The sequence below is a fragment of the Microtus pennsylvanicus genome, chromosome 6 (genome assembly GCF_037038515.1).
Source record: "Microtus pennsylvanicus isolate mMicPen1 chromosome 6, mMicPen1.hap1, whole genome shotgun sequence".
In the NCBI taxonomy this organism is placed as follows: Eukaryota; Metazoa; Chordata; class Mammalia; order Rodentia; family Cricetidae; genus Microtus; species Microtus pennsylvanicus.
In genome coordinates this window covers 37746047-37773289 of record NC_134584.1, presented here as the reverse complement: position 1 = coordinate 37773289, position 27243 = coordinate 37746047, and the positions used below count along the sequence as shown (strand labels likewise).

Sequence of the window (27243 nt, the reverse complement as noted above, 5' to 3'; positions counted from 1 at the left end):
AACTTAACAGAAGTGGGATCTTAAGATACTGTGGTAAATGTCTTGGTCACATTGCTTTCTTGTCTCTGTGGACAGTGTAGTTCATTAGGACTGATACATTCTTTTGATTTTAATAAAAGAAGCATTATCCTGGTCGTCTCTTATTTATTTTGATAGAAAAGCATGAAGAACAATTTAAACGTCTGTTCTGCTTCATTACTGTGTCTGCCCAGTGGTTATAATGCCCTTACCTACGTGGTGTGTAGTTCTTAGATTCCTGGACTGTTTTGTACCACAGATTTTAGCACTTGTGTTTGAAAAGACGCATTGGTTTCCAGTAGGAATTGCTACTTGGGGCGCTCTTAAGTTGATGAGAACTATTTAAAATAGATTCCGATTTTGTTTTGACAGGAGCTGATAATATCCGGAAATACTGGAGCCGCTACTACCAAGGATCTCAAGGAGTAATATTCGTCTTAGACAGTGCCTCCTCAGAGGACGATTTAGAAACGGCTAGAAATGAACTGCATTCTGCTCTTCAGCACCCACAGCTATGCACTTTGCCCTTTTTAATATTGGCCAATCATCAAGACAAGCCTGCAGCGCGCTCAGTGCAAGAGGTACACATGTCTCATTCATGTTATTCTTCCTTCTGCTTGGTTGGTTTGCTTGCTTATTGAACCAATGCCACCACATTGGAATCTAGGAAGACATATAACCATGAATGTGTGGGACATGCTCATTTCCCCCATCCTTAGCACGGGTAGCAGAATACCAGTTATCATTCTGATGACTCATATTTATATTCCTGATCTTGCTTGTAAAACACAAATTCTTTTTTTAACTGGAAGACTTGCCTGGGTATTTTCTGTTTTATTTTGAAGAGGTAAAGGCCTAGTTTACAGCATTTTAATTTAATCCCTGTCCACCACCTTTCAGAGGGACACACTGTCCGTTTCTCCACACATTACCAGACCTCAAATATTGTGTTATTTTCCTCTGAAATACTTGGTGTGGCTGAAAAACTGATGTCTTACCTTGCAAGTTTCATGCCACCAAATACATTTTAATATGGCTCTATTCTTTCCTCACCTAATTGCCTTTCTTAGGTTGTTTCTGTCCTTTGAAAGTGCGAGACTATTCTGGGTAAACGGTGCCACTATGAGCCAAGTTTCTGATTTCTAGCACTGAAATAATATGTAAATAGATTATAACTCAGGGACAGTGGACTCAAACCTCCTGATGTATTTGCCCCGGATTCTGCAGGATGTCTCTTCTCCTCTCCCTCAGAAAACTGTAACAGCTCAAGTGGTTTAGGATTAAAATTATTAATAGGAGTGCTGTTGCCCTACAGTCTGAAAAAGTAGATAAGGAGCCAAGAGCATAGCGGGATTCAGTTCCAGCCTTCCCTCACATGTAGTGTGGACCCGTGGCCAAGAGCTTGCGTCTGGCTTCTCAATAAATTGTTGTAAGTGTATAGGATTAATTTGGGTAATTATTTCTAATTTTGCAGTATTAAGTGGCAGAGGGCCTGTGTGGAGATAGTTCTCATTTGTTTAAAAACAAAAACAAGAACCGCTGAAGCAGTGATTGCTACTCAGCCCTCAGAGCTATCAGTAGTTGCCTCCTTCAGCATTCAAGACTTACCGCCTTTTCACTTTATAGAGTTTGGAAAATATATTTGATAGTAATTAAAGAAAATAGCAGCCTGATGGTGGTGGCGCATGCCTTTAATCCCAGTACTCTGGAGGCAGAGGCTAGCAGATCTCTGAGTTCAAGGCCAGCCTGGTCTATAGAATGAGTTCCAGGACAGCCAGGGATACACAGAGAAACTCTGTCTCAAAACAAAACAAAACAAAAAAAGAAAAGAAGGGAGGGAGGGAGAACAGATGGACAGACAGACAGAAGGAAGGAAGGAAAAGATAAAAGATAAATAGCCATTTGGTTGTCACCGTGCAGATGCCTTGCACTGCGATTGTGGTGCCTCCTGGACCTGTTCCATATGTTAGCTTCTTGCCATGAGGCTTTCTGTCTGTAGAAGGGAATGTTCTAGAATGCAGTGCTGGCTTGTCACCAGAGCTACATCTGTTTATGCCGTGAAGTGCTTTACTTGGAGTATATCGTCATTCTCGTAGGCGATATGGAAACTGTTAATATACAGTACATATAGACAATATAGTTATGTGTGTGTAAAAGGTATGTATCATATGTCAGTATGACATAGCGGTAGATGCAAGTATCAACCTAACCTTGACTCAGATGTAGGTCAGATGGAGCTGACAGAATTGCTTTCTTTTGGGAAAAAGTAAACTTTTTCTTAGACATCAGATAGCCAAGACAAAACATGTTTTTTTTAAGATTTATTTTTATTATTTTCAATTATGGGTTTGTGAATGTGGGTGCAGATGCCCGTGGAAGCTACAGGCATCAGATCCTGGAAACTGAACTTGCATCTTCTAGAAGAGTAGTACATGCTCTTAACCACTGAGCCATTTCTCCAACCCCGCCAGATAAATTATTTAAACTTAACGTATGACCCATGGTAACCCTCTGTAGGAGAAACATTGAATAAAAGGAGCTTCTCGCAATTAATTGCTTCTGAGTATTCCTTGTGTATATTAACTAGCTATTTAGCCTTAAAGAAAAAGCACAAATATTCACTTTTGATTCACCAACTGATGTCTATAAATATTGAATATTCATAGATATTTTTGAAAATAATCTCCAACTTGTACATATACTAGAATGCATGAGAACTTCATTTTCCTTCCCACTTATATCAACTTTAAATTGATTTTCCTAGAATGTTTTGCTTGTAAATAGAATTTATGTAATACCAGTTTGAAGGTCCTAAAAGTCCTAAAAGTAAAGCACTTTTCCTTGTGGTTGTATCAACATACACCCTATAGGTACATGTTAGCAGAGCATTTAGGAGGATTTGGGGGGCGGGGTGGATTCCTATGAAGACATTGAGCTATGTAGAAGCACAATGAAATGCTTGCTCACCCTGGCCTCAGTTCGGCTGAGAAAAGAAAACGTGGGAAATATCCCATCTTTCTCTTGATGGCAAAGAGGCTACTCTCTATGGTGTGTTTATATAATACCTGGTTGAAATAGTCTGAGGAATGTTTTCAGAATTAAATCAGTACCTTATTGTTAGCATGAAAATGGAATTGTGAAACTGAATCCTCCGTGTTGTATAAGCAATGCCCTCAGACTGGTTGGGAACAGCAGGCCTGGGTAGGAGATTGAAAAGTAAACAGAGTCCCATGTTACTTGAAATATATTTTAGGCATGTATTTAGAAATATCTTCAGACATGGTCATCTTTGCTATTCTTCCCTTTCGTTAAGATACCATATGTCCATGTCTTTTTTTTTTTCGAGACAGGGTTTCTCTGTGGTTTTGGAGCCTGTCCTGGAACTAGCTCTTGTAGACCAGGCTGGTCTCGAACTCACAGAGGCCTGCCTCTGCCTCCTGAGTGCTGGGATTAAAGGCGTGCGCCACCACCGCCCGGCTATATGTCCATGTCTTATACAGCTTCACCAGTGTTTTGTTTGTCTGTGCCTGCGGATTTGTGTATGAGCTGGTAAGGCTTTGGAGTTTTAAAAAGATGGTGTTTTACTCTGCAAAGTATCTGTGACTTTTAAGGGAGAAATTCTGCTCAAAAATCAAGGGAGATGCTTTTGTTTAATAGGACACACTAACAATGCGACACAGTCAAGAAAAAGTGTGTACACTTAGGCTTGGTGATTCCTCTCTTCTGGAAAATTATTGTATTTCATGTTTTCTGGGGGAAATGTGCCAGGATTTGTCCTGTCACTCAAGTAAAATTTAAGATTTCACTTGTTTGTTAACTCAACAGTGAATGGAAGCCAGCGAGACTCAGGAGAAAGGTGACTGGTCGCCAGACTCCAACAAGATAGAGATCATCAGGAAGTCAAATATTTGAGCCCCATCTCATGCTGTGCATGTTGCTGTCTGTATGGAATACAGAATTAAGAAAGGAAGACAATGGTTAAACTTACTCCATAACCCACAAGCGGGCAACGTGCCCAACTATCTCATTGCCCTTTGAGAAACAAGTGGGATCTTGTAGGCAGCCTATCTTCCCTTCCTATAATGTACCTGGTCTTGATTTGTTCAGCTCACCAAAATTTTGAGGTTTTCTATCTTGAGAATTAGTAGTAGACACATGCATTGTCTTTTAACAAAGCAAAACAAAACAAACACCCTGGGGAAATCTGGGTGAAAGAACACCCTATATGCTGTTGGAAAGGCCAGGCAATCCTTATAACAGATGTTTATTGCATTCGCTCTAGGGAGATGTGGTTGCTGCAGTTTTCCAGGATGTATTCATATTATCTCTTTTTCTCTGTGGAAAACATACTAGAAAAACCTAAGCTTATGCCAAGTGGCCCACTTCATCGATTAGGAGAAAATCTGGTCTAGTTTAAATGGTGAAGCTATAAAATGAGACCTCTTAAGAGTAAATGGTTTGGCTTTTTATTTGTATTGAATTGTAATTGTATCTAATTTGTTTTACAACTCCCTTTGGAGAGCATACTTCAGTTCTGAAGTTACTAAGTAGATCAGGAGTTTTTTTTTTTTTTTATGGGAAGTTAAGTTGATATAATACCCAATAAATGTAATCCTATTTTCTCTCTCCACAGTTGCTGACTGTCATTCTTTTACTTCCTGGCTTTTTAAAAATCTTATTTTCATTTTATTGGTTTTACCAGGCCATATAAAATGACACATTTGGTCAACGTGAACGAAACAGCCCTAATTTTTAGCTGTTTCATTTGATTTGATCTTTTACAGGTCTCCTTGATCCAAAAGTTCCTAACTTTTTCAGAAATGCTTTTGAAATTAAAATGTATTTTGAATATTTTTTATTATTACAATAATTAATTATAAAATATGAATACATGAACCAGATTTTTGAAGCAGAATTACAAGGTCAAGTGACTTGATTAGTTTCATACTTCATTGATTATAGCTTGGAAAAATCCAGGGTCTAAATTAGAGTGTCAAGATTACATTTAAAATTTGTGATTATAATTTGTGATTATAGTGTCTGCTGATTTTAATGCAGTGTGCATGGGACTCATTGTTTTATTGGAAATACATAGAGTAGAAATGTGAGAGGCATCTTTATGAGCACATTTGTAGATGCCAGCTTCCTTGGACCAAGCTTCATGGGGATATAGCCGTTCAAACTTTCTGAACTACGTACTTAATCTTTAGGCTTTTCACTTTGGAAGAAACGTGTGTTTTTTATGGTACTTAACTGTCACCTTTAATTGTAACTCTGGTTTCTAGAAAATCTTCACGTTGCATGCTTTTTCCCTTTTTTTTCATATGTGCCACCAAGTAATGCCCCTCAGCTGGGTGGTGGTGGTGCAGGCCTGTAATCCCAGCACTTGGGAGGCAGGGGAGGCAGAGCTCTGTCTGTGAGTTCAAGGCCAGCCTGGTCTAACGAAAACGAGTCTCCGGACAGGCTCCAAAGCTACACAGAGAAACCCTGTCTTGAAAAACAAAACAAAGCAGACAAAAACCAAGATGATAATTAATAATAATAATGATAATATAATAACGGTAACACACCTCTAGTTTGCGTCTTTCATTTTTTCTTGTTATTGCTCGACTATAGGCTAGGTCTATGAAGGAACAAGTAAACAAGGATTGTCTCAGAGTTTCCATCATGAGATATCTTTATTAGAAAATGTTAAAATTGCATAAAGCGCCTAGTTTGACTGAATGTCACTTTCTGTGTACGGAGGAAAATGTGTTTTCATCGGGAAGTGTGCTATACTTAAATTCTGAAGAGCTCTCCATGTTGACCTGCCTCTTGGCAGCGTTTTCGAATACTGATTTGATTTCCCATACAGCAGCGCACATACCTATGGTGTGAGCAGTTTGGAAACTGCCCTATGGGACATACACTTATTCTAAAATGATATAAGAGATAGAGATAATTTTGTCTGTTCCTTACAGATGTACTCCACACTGTTACAATTAAATTTGGGGAGGTAATGACAGGGTTTGGGAGTCCGTTCTCCAGTGAATGACTAAGTTATTTCTTAAAAATGTTTCTTGACCTGTAAGAAAAGCTGAGTTAGCAATCTCTTCATTAGTTGAAAACATTATCATCATAAAAAGTACATTTTTAAAGAGCAGCCTTTGAGCTGAGAGTACTGAAAGTACGGTATACGTGTCATGCAGCCATTCAAGTTTCTGTGTTCAGTCCTTGAGGGGAGAAGTGAATTCCTGCGTTGTGCATCTATCCAGCTTGCTGTCACCGTTCTTCCACGTTACCCGTGATCCACTAGGCAATGAGTTGTCCCATGTCTACTGCAAGCTAATAATTCCCACTTACTCACCACTCTGTTACTTCAGAAAGGGACATTTTTACCCGGGAAACTATTTAGATCCGGGAGGAAAGAAACAGTTCAAAATACGACAGCGCATGCTCAAAAGAACTATCTCCTCTTCGTTTTCTCCCTTTTTTCAGTGCTGACAAATCTGCGCCTCGTGTGAAGCTGGAAACCCTGGGAACCTCTGTAAAGACATTTATTGCTGCCTGTGTCCAGACACTCCTGTGTCTTGTTCTCCCTTAGTCTGTGCAGAGACTCCCCCCATAGCTCAGTGGTTCGCCCTCAGCTTCCTATCTTCGTGCCGCAGTTTGCCTTCAGCTGTCCCGCTCTGACCCAGCTTCTCTCTGCACACCAGACAGAACCAACTTGTCCCTGTTTTCCATGAGGTCCTTGGTACACGTTGTACCATTTTCTAACTTCTCCAAGAGCAGATCTTAGATGCTCTGCGCCTTGTAACTGGATTTCCCTTTCTTTTCTCCTGCTCAAGTTACCTCTCAGTATTCCTGTTTTCCCAGGAAAATTTCCCCCAAGATGACATCACATCAGAACATCTTCCTCAGTGTCCATGGCCACATTAGGTGTGCGCTCCTGATGTCTGCTAGCACGCTAGACTTATTCAGATCGTATTAAAATGACTTGTATCTTAATTTTGCTGCCAACTCCTGAAATTTGTAAGTCCCTTGAAGCACAGAGATTATGGCTTGTTTGTGTCTGTGTTCCAGATCCTGCTTTATCCAGACTGCTGGGATCTGTCTTTATTTAGTTCATCTCATCCATTCCCATCTAGAGGAATACAAAAACATGGGCTTTTTCCTGGGCTCCAGACCTGCGGTTTGAATTTGCTGAGCACCACCTAGGCAGTGGCTCCTCAGCTCTCTGCCCTTGTTAAGGTTTTTAGAGCTTTATGCTGTTAATTACTGTTTTTGCAAATGATTGGTTTTTATGTACTTTCACTTGTGTTTGTCATTTAGAGAACTGTTTAATGGTGTTCCCTTTTACTATTTTCTTTCCAAAATCCTTGTGGAAAGCAGCATGTCTTCTGACCAAATAATAATCTTTTAATTCATTTTTAAAGTAATTGGCTATTTTAACCATAGTGAACTTGTTTCATTTACTAGTGTTGAACACTTTTTTATGTTTATATTTTTCTTGTGAGGAGCAGTACATATAAAATTCTGAGGGAATATAGTGAAATGGTTTTAAACTAATCAATACAATATAACAAAAACAAGTTTAGTCTTTAATAAAATCATTTCTTGCATTGGTGAAACTTAGGACTTTTAAAAATTATTTTTCTTATATATTTATATTTTTTAACAAAGAATCATAGCTATTGAAGTTAGAGAACTATTTTATTAAACAGTATTTGCTTCTTGTCTTTTCAAAGCAATATGGATTTAAGCAATTATAAAGATATATTACCCTTCTTCCATATTTTAAGTTTGTATTCTGTAAAATTCAATATTTCTTTATTATTTATTGGAGAGAGTAAATTATTTGGGGGGCATAAATTTACAATACCATTTAGAGGGAGCACTCAGTATTTGTCTGTTTATTTATTTGTTTATTTATTTATTTCACTTTCAAAAGAAAACTCAGTCACAGTCCTTAGCTAACAAAGTTAATAAAACATTTGTCGAGTTAAATTAATTTGAAGATAGACACATAGTTAATGTCAGTAAGTTGCTTTGAAGATAAAAAGCACAATAAGCGTTAGTTATTATCATTATGATAATTATTATCATTATTATTATTACATAGTGTCTGTTTAAAAGATGCCCTCAGTTTCTCTGGAATGGCAGAGCCTAATGAGAGAGGTTAATATGCTGGATTTGGTCCAGGGCTGAGGATTTGAGACTTAATACAGTAAAGATTTTTTTTTCCTTCATTAGATCAAGATGTTTTTGTTCTTTCTTCCCCCTCCTCCCAATTTAAAATACTTCCTTTAGATTTGGTAACCTGGGAGTTATTTTTAATAGTTTCTTTCCTTATATAACTTCTGAAATCATTGTCTAGATTTTTTTTCAAGAGTCTGGAAAGTTCATTATTAATTTCTCTTCACAGATCATGTCTCTTAGCTAAGTTGATGAGAGCTCAAAATTATAATATTTTTATTTAAAAAATAGAGCATGAAGCGTGCAAATGAATTTTGGAAACTTCACTAGTCCTTATTATTAAAAACTGAGCGTGTCTTTGGGAAATTGCAAAACTTGCTCTAGCTATAAGTACGTAAGTTAATCTCAGTGAAAATATCTTAAGGGAAATTCATTAGATTCTTTAGTGAAAACATTCAGAATTAAGACCAATTCTTTACACGACAACTTCCTGATGAGATAAATGCAGAGATGCATCAGAAGTCCAGAGGGGGAAAAAATAGTGAAACATGGTAGCAGGCACATGCAGAAAAGTCAAATATACTCCCAGCTTCATAATCAATAAGGCATTAGTGACATGTCTGAAGAAGACATTCCTTAATATTATTGCAAATTAAGTAATAAAAGACCCCACGAGAATGAAAGAAAAAGTGGCCGAAGCCACTGAATTACAATTGACAACCTAAAGGCAGTTGAAGAACCAATTGCTGGAGTGATTGCAAGGCTATTCATATTGTGCAGCAGACAGAGCACACCAGAAAGCTGGAACAATGCCTTCCGTTCAGCAATATTGCTTCAAAAGAATGGAAAGAGGGGAACGGGAAGAGCCACTGACCCCGAGACCAATTTCCAGGCAGCTGCACAAACTATATACTGTAATTAAAGGTTTTGACCAGTAATCATGGCAAAGCCACACCGCAGAAAGTCTGGGGAGCCGGCAAAGTTATAATGAGGCCGGCATCCTTCACTACAGCGTGGAAAAATCAGGTAAGAAAGCAGTCCACTTCTGGCCATGACTGAAAGCCCTCTGCTGTGTTCGCTCAAATATGAACATCATGTGTGTGGCCTTTTACCTCTAACAAAAGCATGAAATAAAAAAGATTACTTGTTTTCCACATCTGAGATGGCTAGGACTCTATGACTTGGAAGGGTGCTTTCCCTGGCCACCTTAGTTCTTTACCTAGGAGTTACACCTGCTTGGACCAAAACGCTGCACTCCGAGGCGCCTGCAATGTCACTAATAATAGACAGGGTACAGTTTAGAGAGGGTGTTCTTGCTGTACACACAGACACTGATAACTTGCCTGCAGGTTCATCTACTGGAATCTACAATTGCTTCCTTTTTTCTTTCTTTCATAATGTCCCTTTCTGTAGAATTCTGTATCTGAGCCACAGGGTCTTTATAAAGACATGCATATACAAACACAAATACTTATATGTTAAGGAAATTGATCTAGTAGTTTCAAAGAATGATATAGTGCATGTGCATGCTTTCAGTACTAGTGTGAGGTTTTATGAGGTCTGATGGAAAATAGCATCTCATTTTGAAGGATGTATGGTTTTCTTCTGACTGAATCCATCATGGTCTCTGCTATGTTTTGATACCATGTTTTCTAAGACTAAAGTGACAATTACCTTCTTTGCTAGAAAGTCAATGTCTAAATTCGTATGCATATAAATCTTTGACCCAAAAATTTTAGATACTTGTTACTGCACAGTTGCATCAAGGGAAGTTTTTAAGAATTTTATTTGTTGTTATTTAGGCTTATAATTTAACAAATGTGGGTGTCAGATTCAGCTGTCTAAGCACAGTGGAGAGAGATTCCTTCATTTCATCTACACCTGAAATAAGGTTTTTAGGTCTTAAAAGAATTCTGTGTAGATAACGGTTAGGCAGGAAGTTGTTCCATCAGATATCTGGGATCGCATTCATAGATGTGAACTTGAGCCAACTGAGCCATATGGGAAGATGGCTCTGTATATGAGCTGTGAAATAATTTAGAGGTTGCGTGGAAGCGTATAATTTTAACATTTAGAATTTGTCAAATATTTATTTTTAAAGTTATGACTAATAATTTGTCAAGCCAAAACAGGGCTTTGTTAAAAGGAGCCAACGTGGAAAATCTGGATACCTTGTGCACACTTTATAGACAGGGGAACAAAAGAACAAAATGAGACCAAGCTTGCTAAGGAAGTCTTCTGGAAGAGCTGAGGGCAGGATTCTAATTCTTTAGCTGTTCTGTAAAAGCAAGGCGATCTCATCAGAGGATAGCACGCTGCATTGACAGAAAAGCTTGAATAGTCACTATCGGGTGCATAAAGACAAACCAGAAAAGGTCTCGAGATGGGCATGTCCCTGCCATGCCCTTAGTCGAAGCTTCAATGCCATCACTTTTATTCTGCAAAAGTATGCATTTGTACCCTGATGTCCTGGTTTTTAAAAATGTGAAAACACACTCTTAAGAAAAATACACTTTTCTCTCTTTCAGATACAAAGATGTATATTCTGTATAAATATTTTCAGTTATACTAGTACTTGCCCATTTTCTTGGATAACTCTAAGATTTGAATTATTTAAATGGATGATCAGAGATTGATTATTGTAAACTTGTGTTACATATCTGGGCCAATAAAGGTTTTAGTTAGGTTTAGGTTTGGACATCTTACTATCCTTTGGTTAATTTTTTTTTTTAAATTAGGTCACTCTGACTTTTTCAGTAACTTTTATCTTAATAAGCCCAGTTTTTAGTGATAAAGGGGGGACATGAGCTTTGAGGTAGAACATGAGGTGGCAAGGTCACTTGAGCAGTGGCTTATTATTAAGATAATGTTTTTTCTGGTTGGCTGATTGTTTTAAATTTATTTTTTTTATTTCATGTGTGTGAGCGGTTTGCTATATGTATTATGTGCATTGCGCATTTGCCTGGTGCCCACAGAGGCCAGAAGAGGGTGCTGGATCCTCTGCCTCTGTGTGGGTGGCGGGAACTGAATCCATACCTGTGTTCCAGCACAAAATGTTCTTAACCACGGAGTCATCTCTCTAGCCCCGTGTTTTGTTTTGGTTTTCCATTTTTATTGATTTCTTTTAATTTTTGTCTTGTTGTCTTACCAGAACCTCTTTGTTTTCTTTTGTTTTTGATTTATTCTTTCCTTTTTTAATTTTTTTTCCTGGTTTTTCAAGACAGGGTTTCTCTGGGTAACAACCCTGACTGTCCTGGAACTCACTCTGTAGACCAGGCTGACCTCAAACTCACAGAGATCCACCTGCCTCTGACACCCCAGTGCTGGGGTTAAAGGTGTGTGCCACTACTGCCCAGCTGTTTGTTTTTTCCTTATTTATAGAGATTTCTCTATCCAATGAGTTTTTCTCTTTTGAGGTAGGAAAATTTAACCTTTTTTGATTAAATGTTGTGGAATCCCTTTGGTAATTGACAACATTAATTCAAGTAATGTATACACAGAAAGTAAAGACTGTCTTCCATCATTTATACTAACTGGCTATGAGTCCATTGAGATTGTTTTTGGTGAAACAGTCAATATGATTTTATAATTTAACATCTTTATATATTAAAATGAAATATAAAGATCCTAATAACTTTATTAGTAGTAGTTAGTTGGCTTTGAGCTAGAATGTGCCATATAATTTTGGGTTTTTTCCCTCTATGTGTGTGCATATAATTCTATAGCCATGCTAATGTTCAACTGGAAGAAAACATGCTATTAAACATAATCAAAGCTGAACATTAATTTACATGCCTTTAATCTTTGCACCCAAAAGGTGGAGGTAGGTAGATCTCTGAGTTTAAGGCCATCTTGGTCTTTGTAGTGAGTTCTAGGCCATCCAGGATTTCACAGTGAAACCCTGACTCAAAGAACATAAAAGCAATATCTTTAAGCTGTTGAAGAAAGAGATATGACTATGATTCTTAGATTTATTTTCATTGGGGTTAGTTTTAGAATAACTTCTGTAATTGAAGTTTATTTACAAATTTGTAACTTAAAAAGTAAATGTCAAAAGGTAGCTTAATCCAGTCCTCTGTCAATTAAGTTCCTGTGAATCTATATGTCTTTTCATTTGGACTTCTATGGAATATCATAGAATCTTTTAATAAAATCATAAAATTTTAAGGAGGACAGACAAGTGAAGAGTGGTTCTCTTTTCTGACCACGTTTTCTGCTCAGCTTTCTTCTGCAGCTCTGTCTGCAGTAAGGCAAGTTGGACTCCAAATTTTAAATGTCAAAAGGTTGGAAACACCAATCTCGTGGAATTTTGCCTAAGAGCAAAATGAAATGCAGAATGCATATTAATATAATTGTCTTAAAGGCATGGGTACAGTGAGATGTGGTCAGTTCAGGTTGTTACGCGTGATTCTAGGGCGTGGATTTCAGGCAGCTTATTGAGTCATGCAAGTGAGCTTAGACGAACCTTGCTCTCTGATTTTGCGAGAAAGATTGGTGTGTGATAAGATGAAGCTGTGAGCCTCAGGCAGTCAGATTTCAGTTCTCAAAGTTTGCAATCATATAGACGAGTGCAGAAGACAGCCTTGGAGTATCCTGACACATCCGTCATGTGGACGATTTCACAAATGATAACGTTGCACCGCATGCTTCATGACCCCCCCCCCCCCCCCCGGATAAGGACCATAAAGGAGGACTCTGAAGCTCGTCCTAGTTCTCTCCTGTCTGTCTTCCACCCTCACTCCTTGAAAACCCAATGCCGTCTTCAAGTTGGTACACATCTTATCCAGAGCACCTTTTCATGCTTCTCCACCAACAGATGTTTCTAGGGAAGGGAAGATAACGGCCATGAAGTAGAATGTAGACATTGAAATTGTTCGTCACGCTTTTTATCAAAATAAGCGAGTAATGTATCTATTGTAACATTCTTTCAAACTACATGTTTGAGAGTATGGGTATTGGATATGTATGTCCTGGTTCGTCCGTTTTCACTGATCTGGATTTTCCAGGTCATGACCTCCCTTGCAAGTGTTTATGTATCCATTCCCTTACTGATGAAATTAATCTGTTTCTGAATTTTTCTGTTCATAAACAAAGCTGCTGCCGAATAGCTTGACGTGTTTACTTGTGTATACATGCCAGCATTTCCCAGGTCAAACTGCTCCTGTAAGATTGAAGTTACTGGGACCTAGGGTAAAGTATTGAACCTAATGGGTATTCATCTTTGGGTTTGGAGATGATTAATGGCGAACGGGCAGCAATCAGAATCAAAGTCCTTCGTCCTACCAGCAGGGGAGCCATCGCAGGCCGACCTAGAATCTGTTTGTTCATCTGTAAAATGGGATAATCCTAAACCCACACAGCGTCCTGTCTTCCCTGCTCCTGACAGGGCAGATCTGAGTCCCCATGCTGTTTAATTCTGAACTGCACCTGCTGGGGGCCTTACCTCGAGAGTGTTCCTCAGATTCACAAAAGTAAAACAGAAAGATGTCCAGGTTAGGCGCACTTCACACGTAGACTTCGGATGCTCTTAGAGACTACATTCCAAATACAGGGAAGAAAGGTAGCTCGGCAAAGGGCGGAAGAACTCTGAAGACGGCATACAACATGTCATTTTTCTAAGAACACACTGTATTTGTCTTACTTTCACTCCGACATATATTAATAGTATTCTTGTCAAAACTCTCTTTCACCATTAGATGCTTTTCTCTGAGGAAAAATCTAGAAAAATAAAATCTTGTGATTTTTTTTTTCACTTGTGACGTTTGACAACAAATTTTGTGGTAAACCGGTCGGTTATTCTGCTCAATTTCTGCAGGCCATCTTTGCAGTACTGTTAAATTATCTCCTCCCCCAGGCTGCAAAAGCCAGTGTAAAATATGCTCCTTGAAGAGGGCAAGAAATGAGGGTGGCAATGGAGAGGTGTGGGCCACCTGCAGAGGTTGGTGGCCTTCCTGAGGCCCAGAAATCTTCCTTTTATGGCCTGTGATTGACAGCCTGCTCGGTTCTTTGAAGGCCCAAGAGGTTGCTGGGATTATTTTAGCGTATTTGTGGCAATAGTTCGTCCAGATTTACATAGAATCTCCCTCAGCATTAAAGATGGATTACTTTGCATTACTTTTATTGCTTTTCAAGTTTTTTTTTTTTTTTTGGAAACATGTAAGAGTCCTCCTAAAAACTGGATTTCCTGGAGTGTGCTTTCTTTTGACGTGAATTTTAAGAATTTGTCGCAGACTTTTAAAAAGTCCGCAGTTTAACAGCCGAGGGGATCTGAATTAAAGCAAATTACTTTGTTAAAACTGAAACCGGGGTGTGAGGGGGGGAGCTCATCCTATCTCCGTATTCCTGCTAATAAATCAGACCTGTGTGTGTTTAACAAAACAAGAGTGTGCTTTTTTTTTTTCTCCTTCATTCTCAGTTTCTTTTGATCATTGATCTGGGTGACCCCATGCTCGGGGTTTTTCTCTTCATTTGACATGGACAGATTTTTGAAGTATAGCCCTCCTTTGGGAACCCCGGGCAGTTCCACTTGACTAACCTGTGATCTAATGAGCGGTAACGCAGGGCTACAGTGGCCATTTTGTGTGCTTTGACGCAGGATGGCTAGACAGTGCAGCAGAAAGGCATGTCTGCGGAGAAAGGGGCGGCAGGGTGATGGAGCCCTGTGAGAAAGACTTGTTAGCCCACATTAGTGTGCCTGATTTACTTCACAACAGGTCAGGAAAGGCCAGCAGCGGGGTTGTCCTGAAATCACGAAGTTGAAAACCCTAGTATTAGAAAGCTTTCAAATCTCCGAAATTCCAAATTAATTCCGTTAATTCCCGAGTTGATTTTCCCTCACCTCTGAATTGCAGCGAAGAACACCGTCGCTTTCTCCCGTCTTGCATCTGTTTATAAAATAATTATGTGACCCTCAAGTCCTTCCCTGCTAGAGGTTTTAAGCATCCTGTCATGCTTGGCCTGATTTGCAGCAAGCTTGGATGTGAAAGAAGCCAAACCCACACGTGGTTGCTGCCTTCTCTGCTCTGAGTTCAACCCTTAATGAGGAGCCCATCGTTCCCATTGGAAGTGGCCTAAGAGTGAATGCAACTAGCTCTCTCCGTGTGTCTCTCCATAGCCGAAGGCAGCGCTTAACTCTTCCCATCTACACAAGAGGTGTCGGTGTGTAGCTAGCTTGTCTCCCTTCTAGAATATAATGAATAAAGCCCAATTAGGATGTAGCATCCTTCTTCTTCTAGCTCAGACTGAAGTATTTTGCATCTTACCATTATTTACACCTTTTAGGTGAAAGAGAATAGAGTACTTAGCAAAACTAACCTCATTTCTGCAATTCTGGCCCTAATGGTGACCGTACATCTAAGTCTTTTCTCTCATCATATCCAGAAGGCCCTTGCGATCTTTCTACTGCAAAAGAGAAACAAAACCTTACAGTTGCTGATGATATTGTTATTATCTTACTACCATCTGTGGAAGACTAACCAATACAATTCCTCTCCCGCTAGGATCGAAGAATATCTGGCAGTACAGGCTTTTGTTTGAATTGAATTCAGTATGTCCACATTCATGCATGATACTTGGGTGTATTTGTGTATATGTATGTATACGTATATATGTATACATATGGGTTGTAAAACAATGTTTGTGAGATAAATATAGAAACCAAGAGAAACGGTACGGCACTGACTAGTGTGGCCGTTTTATCAAGCTTCATGTTTAGTGCTGGTGTAAGTGCTATAGCGTATGTAAGATAAAATATTTCCTTTGTGCCACAAGGGTGTCCAAAATAGATTGGCCTGCTCTTGCAGTCCTAATTTGGGGGTTTGGGCTGTCCTAAAGAGAATGCTGTTGAGAGGATAAGCACATGCTAGGTAGTGACCAATCTACAGAAAGCTCAGCTATTGAAACTCTTGTTTTTGTCTCTATGCCTGCTTACCAATAACTTTTGAAAGAGGCCTCCTCAAAGATGAAAAAATGCCTTGGTTCAGGATTTTAAACTTGCACTTGTGTTTTTAAACTTGTACTATGTATTTACTAAAAGCAGGTGTTTACCTATTGGTTGGTACCCTTTGCACATTTCCTGCATACCTATCACTGTGAAAAGAGATACAAAGAAAGACAAGAGCATCTCTTCCTCAAGTCAGCCACATGGAGCAGATAATTATGTCTTGTGAGTAGAGCCATTAGAAATAATAGGAAGAGTACTGTGGGGACACCGAGGGACCGAAGTTAGTATGAATTAGTGTGTAGATAGCAGGGAGCATGCTTCACACACAGCAGGTAACTTCCTTTGCTGTGCTGGGAAGTACACGTTTATTTCCACATCTGTTTAATAATGAAGGCCCTAAGATCTATACAAATGAAGTAATTAATTATGCAAGATCTAACTACTGACATAAATCCAAGCCTTTGGATTCCAAATCCTAGGCTTTTTAAAGCTTCAATACAACAGTCTTATATCATTGGATTTTTGAAAAACAAAAATATTTTATTAATTTGATTTCTGAAAATATAATTTAATTTTCTCTTTTGGCTTTGAAGTCTTGAATCAAGTGTTTTCTCTTTGGATGTGTCTTGCTACTTGGACAGATCCCAGCTGCCAATTTTCAGATGGGCCCTTTTTTTATAAGTGAGCTCAATGGAAGTGAGTGTAATATATTGAAGAAACTAAGCCAAATGAGTTGTATATACTGTGAAACAGAGTGGCTATTGTGTTCCAGTGCTGAGGGGAAGTCTGCAAATTTGGGCTTAACTCACTGTCCTGTCCGTCTTTGTTTTTAGAAATAACACAAGACTGCACTGGAGAGGTAGTGACACCTCAAACCATTGCTGGAAACAGCCACTTCCTCCTTGACTGCTCCAGCAGTAACCCGCCCTCCAGCAGCTCTGACCCATTCACTCCTGCCTTCATTCATCAATCTAACAAATTCTAGACAGCGGAGGGAAGGTGGGAGAGGGTCTTTGAGGTCTGAAGCCACAACTTAAAAAAAAAGCACAGAGACAAAACCACACGCCACGTTTCGGTACTAGTCACTCTAACTACAGGGCTCAAATGGGAAACAAATAACTCTATCAGAGTTTAAAAGGGTAAAATTTGCATGTTTTGGTGCATTATTAAATAGCCCCTGGTACCCAGGCAGCATGATTAAGCAAAGATGGGCTGGACTGTGGATCAGCTTACCAACTTTTCCTAGAGGGTGTTCCCAGCTCAGTGGCTGGAGAACAAAGTGTTAGAAAATATCTCTCAATTCACAGCAGAATTTTGCATCTTGATTTCATACCACTGTTGATTTCTTTCAACCATATAGTGACTTTTTAATCTTTCTTCCAAAAAAACAGTTGCTCTTTTTTAAGAAGGCTATTTGCTGCTCCAAGAGCGCAAGTGTTCACTGCACAGAAATTTTTGTGTTGCTTATTGCTGTATTCTAGATGTCATGAATTCTCCCTTAAACAAAGTGGGTGCTTGCAAAACACTTGTTTAATGACTCCATCCACTGCCTTTGCTGGACCACAATAAGCTGTGTCTAGTGTGGACTAACAAGTCATTCAGACTGTGGCCAGGGTTCCAACTGGGGACTTTTCAAAATAGTTTACTTCTTTCCAGGTAACAGTAGTTCAGGAACATGTTCTATTTATCCATCCATTCCTTTATTCAGTGTTCATTATGCACCTCCTTTGTAACCACGGTAATAGTGTCTTCTCTTCAGACCATGCATCTTCATTATTGAAGGATCTGGACAGGGACTCTAAAGCCAGATGTCCTAATTCGATCTGAGTTTTGGATCTCACTTTTTGTATAGGTGGCTGTGCTATGTAGAACACTAAAAAGACACTCCCATGTTAAGTCTACTGCAGACCCTAAGGCTCTGGGCTGGCCATGTATAGAGTCCTGGCTTAGCGGTATTTTTAACAGAAGCCTGAGCTCTCCCCCATTAGCCATATGTGAGCAGCTAGAGACGGGAAGGGAGAGGAATGTGCGGAAATGTGTCTGACTTGGGATGTCTTGTTTTCCAGAATCCCTGCCAAGGGTTGGCAAGCCCAGAAAGGCAGAGGCTGGCACCAATCCATCGTCTATGGCCTACCCATCAGACGCCTGTTCTAGAGGCCTGGATTCCCTAGATGGGACCAGAAGGGCCTCATTGCCCTCCGATCTTTTCTGTTTTCCCATCTCCTTATCTCCAGCTTTGCTCAGCCATTAAGTTTAAAAAAAAAAATACTCCGAAGAACTGTGCCAAAATGTGTCTGGCTTTCTCTGTGGCATGAGTACAACTGTCAGTTGACATGTGGCCATACCACCTGGGGAACAGTCAGCTTCCTGTAGCAGATGGAGTTTTGCTGGTCCAGGAGAAGACCCACAACTGGGTTGCCTGAACAGATGCTCTGCAGTCCATCTCTGGGTGTGTTTTCCTTGTCCGGCTGGTGCCCCACCTTCCTTTACCTTGTGTGTAGAGATGGCCAAAACTCTACCACATTGTAGTTTCTGAGCGAGCCTCGAGCCAAGTGTCTCTCCCAACCCCATGCATGTTGAGCAGTGTCCACATCTTTGCAGTGTGAAAAGGACATTCTCTTTGGACACAGAGCTGTCTGCAACTATGAATGTGAATAGTGGCATTGAAAAACATAGGCTGTATAGGCTATGAAAACATTTATATTAGCGTTTGCCAAAAGGTTGTTTGGCTAATCTCTGGAGTGTTGACACTTTAATTGCTTTCTTTTTTTTCTTTTCTTTTCTCTCTCTCTCTCTCTCTCTCTCTCTCTCTCTCTCTCCCTTCTTTCTTTCTTTCTTTCTTTCTTTCTTTCTTTCTTTCTTTCTTTCTTTCTTTTTTTGGGTGCAGTTTGGATTTGAATCTATTGTAGGTAGGTAGTCCTACAGAAAAGTAGGAACTTTAGGCTTACAAAATGTAAGAGGAAAAAACTTTCCCCCGTGGTTGGATACATATTCCTGTTTTATTGCTGATAATTGGAGAAATGTGAAAGTGGATCCCTCTGATTTTCAAACCAGTACTTAAAAATTTTAGAGGAAATTTAATCTAGTGAAACTCTTGTTTTTCAAATGAGAAAACTCCAGTGTTTCCAGCCGTGCCTCTCAGCTCTAAAACAGCGGTGTAAGGACAGATGCCTCGTGAGTTTGGGAACATGACTGCGGCCTGCACTGTCTCCTTGTAGCCTCTGTGGTTGTGTTGCTCCCATGTCTTGCTGCAGCCATGTTCCAGCAGCGTGTTCTTAATCAAGAGAAGGCCCATGCTGACGTACTTGACTTTCCTCAGCACCCCAAAGAGTTTATAACTTCCTCCCATTTTTTTTCTTTCCCCCGTTTTCATTCTTTCCTGTGAAATACTAAAAAAGCAAAACAAAACATTGAAATGTTTTGAACATGCTGGGCAGTGGTGGCACACACCTTTAATCCCAGCACTCAGGTGGCAGAGGCAGGGGGTTCTCTTTGAGGTCGAGGCCAACTTTGAGAGCGAGTTCCCAGGTCAACCAAGGCTACACAGAGAAAGCCCGTCTCAAAAACAAAACAATGTGCTGAATCAATCTCTCTCTCTCTCTCTCTCTCTCTCTCTCTCTCTCTCTCTCTCTCTCTCTTTGTGTGTGTGTGTAGTTTAAAAACTAGGGTTAAAGCAAGTGCCAGTGTCACCACCACTTTATTGAGGTCAAGATCACCAGGCCAACAAGATGGCTCAGCAGGTAAAGGTGCTTGCTGCCAGGTAACAGCCTGAGTTCAGTCTCCAGGAGCCACATAGTGAAATGAGAGAACCGATTCCCACCAGTCCTCCACATGCACACCATGTACTTGTAAGCACATGCATGAACACATGGTAGGTAGGCGGGTAGATGGGTGGATGCTGGATAGATGGTATGATATATGTCCCTCCATTTTAAACATCGGCAGTGCTTATATCCACCTCCAACTCATATATTATAAAAATATCCCATTGTAAATGCTAATCATCAATGTAGATTTCTAATTTTGTCCATCATTATTGTTAGAGATTCACCCATGATTGTTTCTGGTACTGTGCTTCATTCTTTGCTGCTGTATAATATTCTTTATGTTACAATATGTTTCTCTATTCTGGTCCTGATAGATATTGGGCACTGCACATTGTTTGGTTATTGTAAACACTGCTGCTAAGAACATTTCTGAGTAAATCAGACAAATTCATAGTGCTGATTCTCAGTAAAAGACTGAGTATGCAAAACCGAGCCTATTAGGAGCATTTTTCTAACTAGGTAAGGATTTCCCTTGTGCACATCTTTGTTGATGGTTGGTATTAGTCACCTTTTAAAGTTTTAACCCGCTTTTGTGCCTAGTGTCACATTTTATGAACAATTTTTTGTTGGCAAATATAATATTTGCATTTTATATTGACTTTTACAGCCAGTAAACCTGCTAGATCGCTGTGATTTAGTGTATATTTATGTTGATGTCAAGTACTAATTTCATGGTGAAGGGAAGTTTTCTTTCTTTCTTTTTCTATCTTACTCTTGTATTTTTTTTTCTCATCTTTCCACATTAACTGCTTTCTCCAGGTCCTCCTTTCTCCTTGTAGCTGGTAACAGCAGAATCATCCTGCAGAGTCTTTACTTACTTGATAGATGCCTTTAATCTAGAGGTAGGTAAGGAGTTTTTACTTATTTATTTTATAATAGGTGTTCTTTTGAATTGTGAAGATTAAATTTGTATAATTATTGGAGGATTATATAGTTCCCCTTATTAATAGTAACCTTAATGTGATAGATTTTTTATTGCCTAATATTTAATCACCTTTGCATAGTGTGAGCTGTGAGGACCAAAGACAAACTGTCAGAAATTCTCTCCCCTTAATTAACACAGTCTAATTAGAGAGACAAAGCCCAGTTGAAGAAAAGTTAATAGATGCCACAAGGGTAGATAGTAATTGCTTGCTTCATTACTGGGCTGTGAATCCAGTCGTGGGCTATAGTGGGCCCTGCCAGCTTCCCAAAGAAAGGGTGGTAGGAAAAGTAAAAGTCTTTGTAATTTGCTTTACCAAATGGGGGGCATTTTGCTCCTTGTGAATGGTGTGTTTTGTGGAAGTGTGTAACACTTTGTTCATAGTGTGCTCTCCAGAAGCCTCTCTGTCCTCAGAAAATGCCTTTGACTATACATTTTGTAGGTCGTTATTCCCGCCCTGAATTTGCTGCTAATACTCTCTTGGGGTTGTCTTTTCCTTAATAAGTGACTTGATTCTCAGAGTTACTGGACAAGAGCACTATTTAAGAGCATCGTGACTCTACAGACAGTCACTGGACCTCTCCAGTTCGAGGAACACAATGCCAGTCTCCTGTGTCAACAATCACAGCGGCTCTCAGGAAGCTTCCTGTCCACTTAGAAGCCAGCATTACAGCTGAGAGGCACACAGTGGGCTTGTATAAGAGCTAACGAAGACCCACGCTCCTTTTTGCAACCACAGTGGATTGGCTTATGCAGCTTTGACAGAGTTGCTGAAATTTATTCACAGTAGGCAATGGAGCAAGGATTGAAGAAATGTGGCTGCCCCAACCCCCAGTGTGCATACACACACACACACACACACACACACACACACACACACACACACACGTCCAATATAGGTCAGTTTCATTTAAAGTACTGAGTATTCACTGGTCTTTCACTGGTCTTTCTGCCTTCTCCAGTTGAGTCCTGAAGGACTTTTGTGAATCCCCATGCTCACACCCTGTGCCATTACACCCCTGCACAGCTGTCCGAGCTCCAGTTGCCCCACATGATCTATCCGGTCCACGTTCTATCACATCTTTTCCGGCAGGTCCTAGGTTATAAGTTAGTTTGTTTCTCCTCTTGGTCCAGCTCCATTATCTCTAAGTCTTTTTCTCCCCCTATGCTTTTTTTTTAAGTCCTCATGATAGTTGGCAGAGGATCCTGCTTTTCTCCTGGGAAATTTTTAGTGTATACATCATAGTTCTGTGGCTATATGACCAATCAAATCATGCCCAAAATAGTATCACAATTCTACCGTTTAGTTTCATCTCTATTATCTATAGCTGTGGTAACAGCAACTCCTGACTTCTTCCTTCCTTACCTTTGAGAAAGTATTCAGAGCCAGCGGAAACAAGTCACATGCTTGTGTTCCAGCGGACTAGAATACTTTTGGTAAATGCAGTTGTGGTCTGTCACCTCTGCTGTTCCCTGTAGCCGTCCAAACCATGGTACTACTTTCTGAAATTAGGAATTCAAACCTCCAACCAAACATGCTTTGGGTTATTGCTGAGGATGAGATCTGGCATTATGACTTGCTAAAGTTGCTCAATGCCATGGTTCAGTTTAGAAACTAGGAAATGTGGCTCAGGTTCTCACCAGTCCTGTGGCTGAATTACAAGAAATTATAGAAACCATGAAAATTATTTGCCTGTAGAATAAATGTTAGTTGGGCATGGTGGTGCATGCCTGTAATCCTGACACAGAGGGGCCAGAGGTAGAGGATTGTTATATAAGGGAGGTGAATCTGGTCTACGTATCAAGACCCTGTCTCAAAAAGCCAAGTAGCGGCCAAAACAGTGTGTTTACTCTGTGTCTATAAGTTCCTCTCCCTTCCCCCAGTCTCACACTTTGTCCTCTTGCTCTTACATCATCAAGTCAACTGCCTATAGGAATTTTCTTAAGATTCTGTCTGTTTTTATGATTACGGGTGTTTGGTCTGCATGTTTTTCAGCACGCCGCCACCTGCATTCAGCGCCTGCTGAGGCCAGGAGAGGGCGTTAGATCTCCTGGGAGTGGAGTTACAGATGGTTGTGAGCTACCATATAGGTGCTGGGAATTGAACCTGGGTCCTCTGGAAGAGCTCTCCTAACGGATCGACCTCCTTTCTATAGGAAATGTTTTTATGTAAAGCAAGCCCAAATATCAAAAGAATGAAGGCCAGGGCCTGCTCATCCTCACACTAGTTGCCTTACTCTTCTTTAACTCATTCTGAGTTCCTTTATTCTTAGCTTACTGGGCCAGTTCATGCATTTATGTATAATTGGCATGCCTTTCCAGGGTCTTTATTGCAGCTAACTCTGAGTAGAGAGAAGTCTGATATTCTGCTTGTCTTGCCCACCCCACCTCGTCCACACAAACACTGTGCTGCCTGGAGGGTTTATAAAATACATTGCAATGGAAGTCAACTGTTACTGTCAATCAAAAACCTGGTAAATCCTCATCTTAGTCCGCAGAGGCGGCTCAGTGGATGAACTGCTTCCTGGGAAAGCATGAAGACTTGAGCTCGGATCCTGAGTACCCTCCTAAAAAGACAGGTGTGACAGCATGCACCTGTAACCTCAGTGCTGAGGGAAGGGACAGAGATGTGCCAATCCAGGGCACTCACTAGCCAGTTTAGCCAAACGGGAAGCTCCAGGTTCAACTGGAGATTCTGTGTCAAAAATAAAGGTGAACAGTAATAGAAAAAGACACCCTGCGGTCACCTTCTGGCATGGCCATGCACACACTTAGGTGAACACATTCACACATATGTGCATGCACAACATACATCACACACACCTAAACATTGTTTTTTAATTGATAGCTTATAAACCGACATTTAAACCACCACAAAAATACATAGAGATTATTCTTGTTTAATAATTTTTCTTGTTGCCTATGTATCTTGAAAACTTCGTATCCTAACACTCCTCCCGAAAGCTCTAAAGTTCCTGTGATCAGAATAAAGGTGTTTGAACTCAAGGAGCAAGTAGAGAGGCCCTTTGAAATTATAACCTGCTCAAGTGTTCACTAGACCTGAGCCGTGTGAGCTGGAGGGGCCAGTGTTGAAGTTGAGGTATGGTGACGAACCTCAGAATGCTAAGGAAATGCAGCTGTTTCCAGCCTCCGTGTCCCAACATTTGCCAGCTCTTTGGTTCTGCCCAAAGCCATGGCTACCACCACTGGCATTGAGCACCTGGTAGAGGCAAAGGGAAATCTCAAGAATACCTTAATTCTGCATTTAAGAGCACACATTAAAATGTTTTCTCCCAACTTAGTTCTGAGATAGTCAAAATGTGAATAGCTGAAAGGGATCTCAAAACAGTTTATACACAAATGCCAACTGTTTCAAGCCAGCTCTCATCACGCTATGTGTCTATTTGCTGAGCACTCTGAAGATCACAGAGTTAAGACAGCATCACTTCTGTTTTGTTTCCTTACTATGCGGGGAACGCACGCAGTAGCAGCGTCCTTTCTCTTCTCCCAAAGCGGCTGGTGGCTTGATCGTTGTACACATGTAATACCCAAGACACATTTATTCTGTAATGTCAGGGAATTGGTGTCTCGGATTTCATACGTTTGTTTTATTAAAATCTGTGTATACATTGTCTCAGACTTTAGCCAAAGCAATAATATTTGGACGGTTAAACAGCTTCACTGAGGATTCATAAATATGACCTCTCCCACCCAATCATTTTCATATCATGTTTGTCGCTTTAGCAGCTTCCAAGATGATGTTTTTCAATTCCCATTACACCCTAAGAATTTGCTTGGATAAGTGAAATCAGTTGTAGTCCTCTTTGCCAGAACATCGTGCCCCACCCTTGGCAGGTAGGCAATATTGTCTTCATATGTTTGCAAGGTTACTGAGCATTTGGCCTTTGTCCTCCTGCCAGGACCCAACCCAACCTGCTCAGTTCACAGTGACCATAGAAAGATGGGGCTTTGGGAGCAAGGGCGTGGCAGTGTGAGTCCTCTCCTATTGCACATGGAAGGGTACATGAACAGTGGCAGCTTCTGGTCCCTTTCAGACGGATGTGGAGAACAGCATCAAAGCAGAACAGTAGGCCAACTAATTGCTCATTCTGTTGCACTTTTCTCCTCAAAACAACACATAACTTTCAGTAGACTCCTTTAAGTGACAACCTCTGGATGTTTTCTGAAGTCAGTACCACTGCAGTGGCCCCTGAGCTAATGTATTATTTATTCCTCCACCCCTCTGGGAGTCTCCAGATCTCTAAGATTAGCTGAGCCCAAGAATAGTCTGATCCCACCCAGCTGCTCTATCAGCAGCCGCCTGTGAGGTTAAGAGTATGCTCCCACTTTGAAATATACCGTGTCCTGGCAGGCTTTACCAACCTGAAGGTTTGGCTACCCAGCCTGAGGCTGCCAGGTCCACTCACTAAGGCCATTGGCACAAGACCATCCTTGGGTCTTGCAGTTACCCTTCGTTTCTTTCTCCGTGCAGTCACTTGGCCCATGGCCAGTCGTCCCCCGGAAGACTTCCTGATTTGCTGAGTTGAGACTCCTCCCAAAGAAGGGACAGGGTGACTTGAGCTCCTTGGTTATGGGATAAGCAGGGCCAGTGTGGGGATTCCTAGTCCATGTCGGTAACGGAGTCATCTAGCTGTCTATAGGATTCATCCCACACACCCTCCCTCTTCCGTTGTGTTGGAGCACATCTGTAATGAATCTTTGTTGAATAATGAATGGCAACCAGATTGATAACCCCTTTCTGAAGTGTTTTCATCCCTCCAAGCAGAAAAACTGTTCTCTTCAGTAGCACTAAAAAGCCACTAGATTCTGTTTAGAAGTCAGTAGTTCTCCGTGATTCTAGTCCTGCATTATGATGATTAGGGAAGCTTGACAGCTCAGAGAACGAATCCCTGTAAACTCATTAGTGAAGAACAGGTGTAACATTCATGCGTGTTGAATACATTCCTAAAAGTAAGAAAAACAGCACACTCCCACCCCCTGCTTTTAGCCGTAATTGAAGGTGTTCTCTCATGGGAAAACTTGACCTGAAGCAAAAGTACATGTCACATTTAAATCCATTCGAATTCATTTCGTTGTCAGTGTGTCCAGTCAAAGCACAATTCATTCTTGCATAACCACCCCTGAAACTAGTTAGTCCAGTGAGCACTCAGTCCCCACCGCATAGGATGCCTAAGAGAGGCACTTGACAATTAAAGCGTACCATTGAATTGACTCCAATTGCATTAGGAGTCCTCCCAGCTCCGTGAGCCTCCATTGTTGAAATAGCCACAGTGGCACTGTGTGTTTGCTACACAAACACCCAGCAGGGTCCATGGGCTTTTCTCTTTCTTCTCTTTTGCTTTTTTAATTGGAGGGCATTGGTGGTGAAAAACAATTCTTTGATTTGTTCTCTTGACAGTAGAGAGACAGCCTGGTTATTTCTTCCTTGATAAATTAAGCCCCATTGTCAAACATAACTACTGAGAAAAAGAAAAGCATTGTGTGAATCGGAACTTTCAGACTGGCTTGCTTACATAATCCCCTTTATGTTTCCCTCGGATATTTTGCTCTAAAATATGAAAGTATGTAGGCTTGCACCATTGTCTTCTCTTTTCCCGTATTTTCAACAAAGGTAGCCATTCTGCCAGAATCCCAAGTGGCAAAAGTAGCCTGAATCTAGACCTTTTAATAGGCCCAGTTCTTCACAGTTCTTCAGCCCTTCCTTATTTTCTTAAAATACCACCTAATGAAAAATTTGACTGGTTTGCATATGCTAAGCAGATATTTGCATATTGTTCCCCCACCCTTTAAAATTCTGGGTTTAAACTAAGCCATAGGTGAAACCGCCTGTGTTCTCAGTATTTAAACTGCAGGAGAGATTTACCTTCAGAGACAAGCACAGACAGATGAGGGGCTAAGGGGTCCTGGAGCGAGGGTTTCCTCTTTGTCTTAGCTAAAGGTGCCTGTAGAGACTGTGATTTTTTTTAAGTGTCTGGGGGAAGGCAGGGTATTCAGTTTGCAGTTGTAGTTAGAATGCTGCTTTTTTTTTTATAATGATGGTTTTTAAAACTTAGGAGAACTTTTGCCTTCCAAATGTGAATGCCTGTCTCTGCATGTATATACAATTTTGAAAGGAATAAAGCTTAACAGTGCTGGGTATTTGGTGACTAAATTCTAAAGTGAGACTATAAGGAAAAAAAATCAGAAAGGTCAACATTCCATCCTGAAATGGGTTAGCATTTTCATACAGTTTAATAACCAAGATCTTTTCTCTATCTCTTTTGTTAAACACGAAGATACAATAGTTGATTTGCTTACAAAGGACAGGTTAGTTGGGCAATGACCATTTGAAGTCTTTG

General features: G+C 40.4%; 1 protein-coding gene across 3 annotated transcripts in view; it reads left to right on the top strand.

Moving 5' to 3' along the window:
- The window catches only part of Arl15 (ARF like GTPase 15), a 362817-nt gene that overhangs the window by 173388 nt on the left and 162186 nt on the right, over positions 1–27243 (top strand). For all 3 annotated transcript variants that reach the window (XM_075976041.1, XM_075976043.1, XM_075976042.1), the window contains one exon: positions 391–599. In XM_075976041.1, the coding sequence (XP_075832156.1) occupies positions 391–599 (209 nt within the window). The remainder of the gene's footprint in view (positions 1–390; positions 600–27243) is intronic.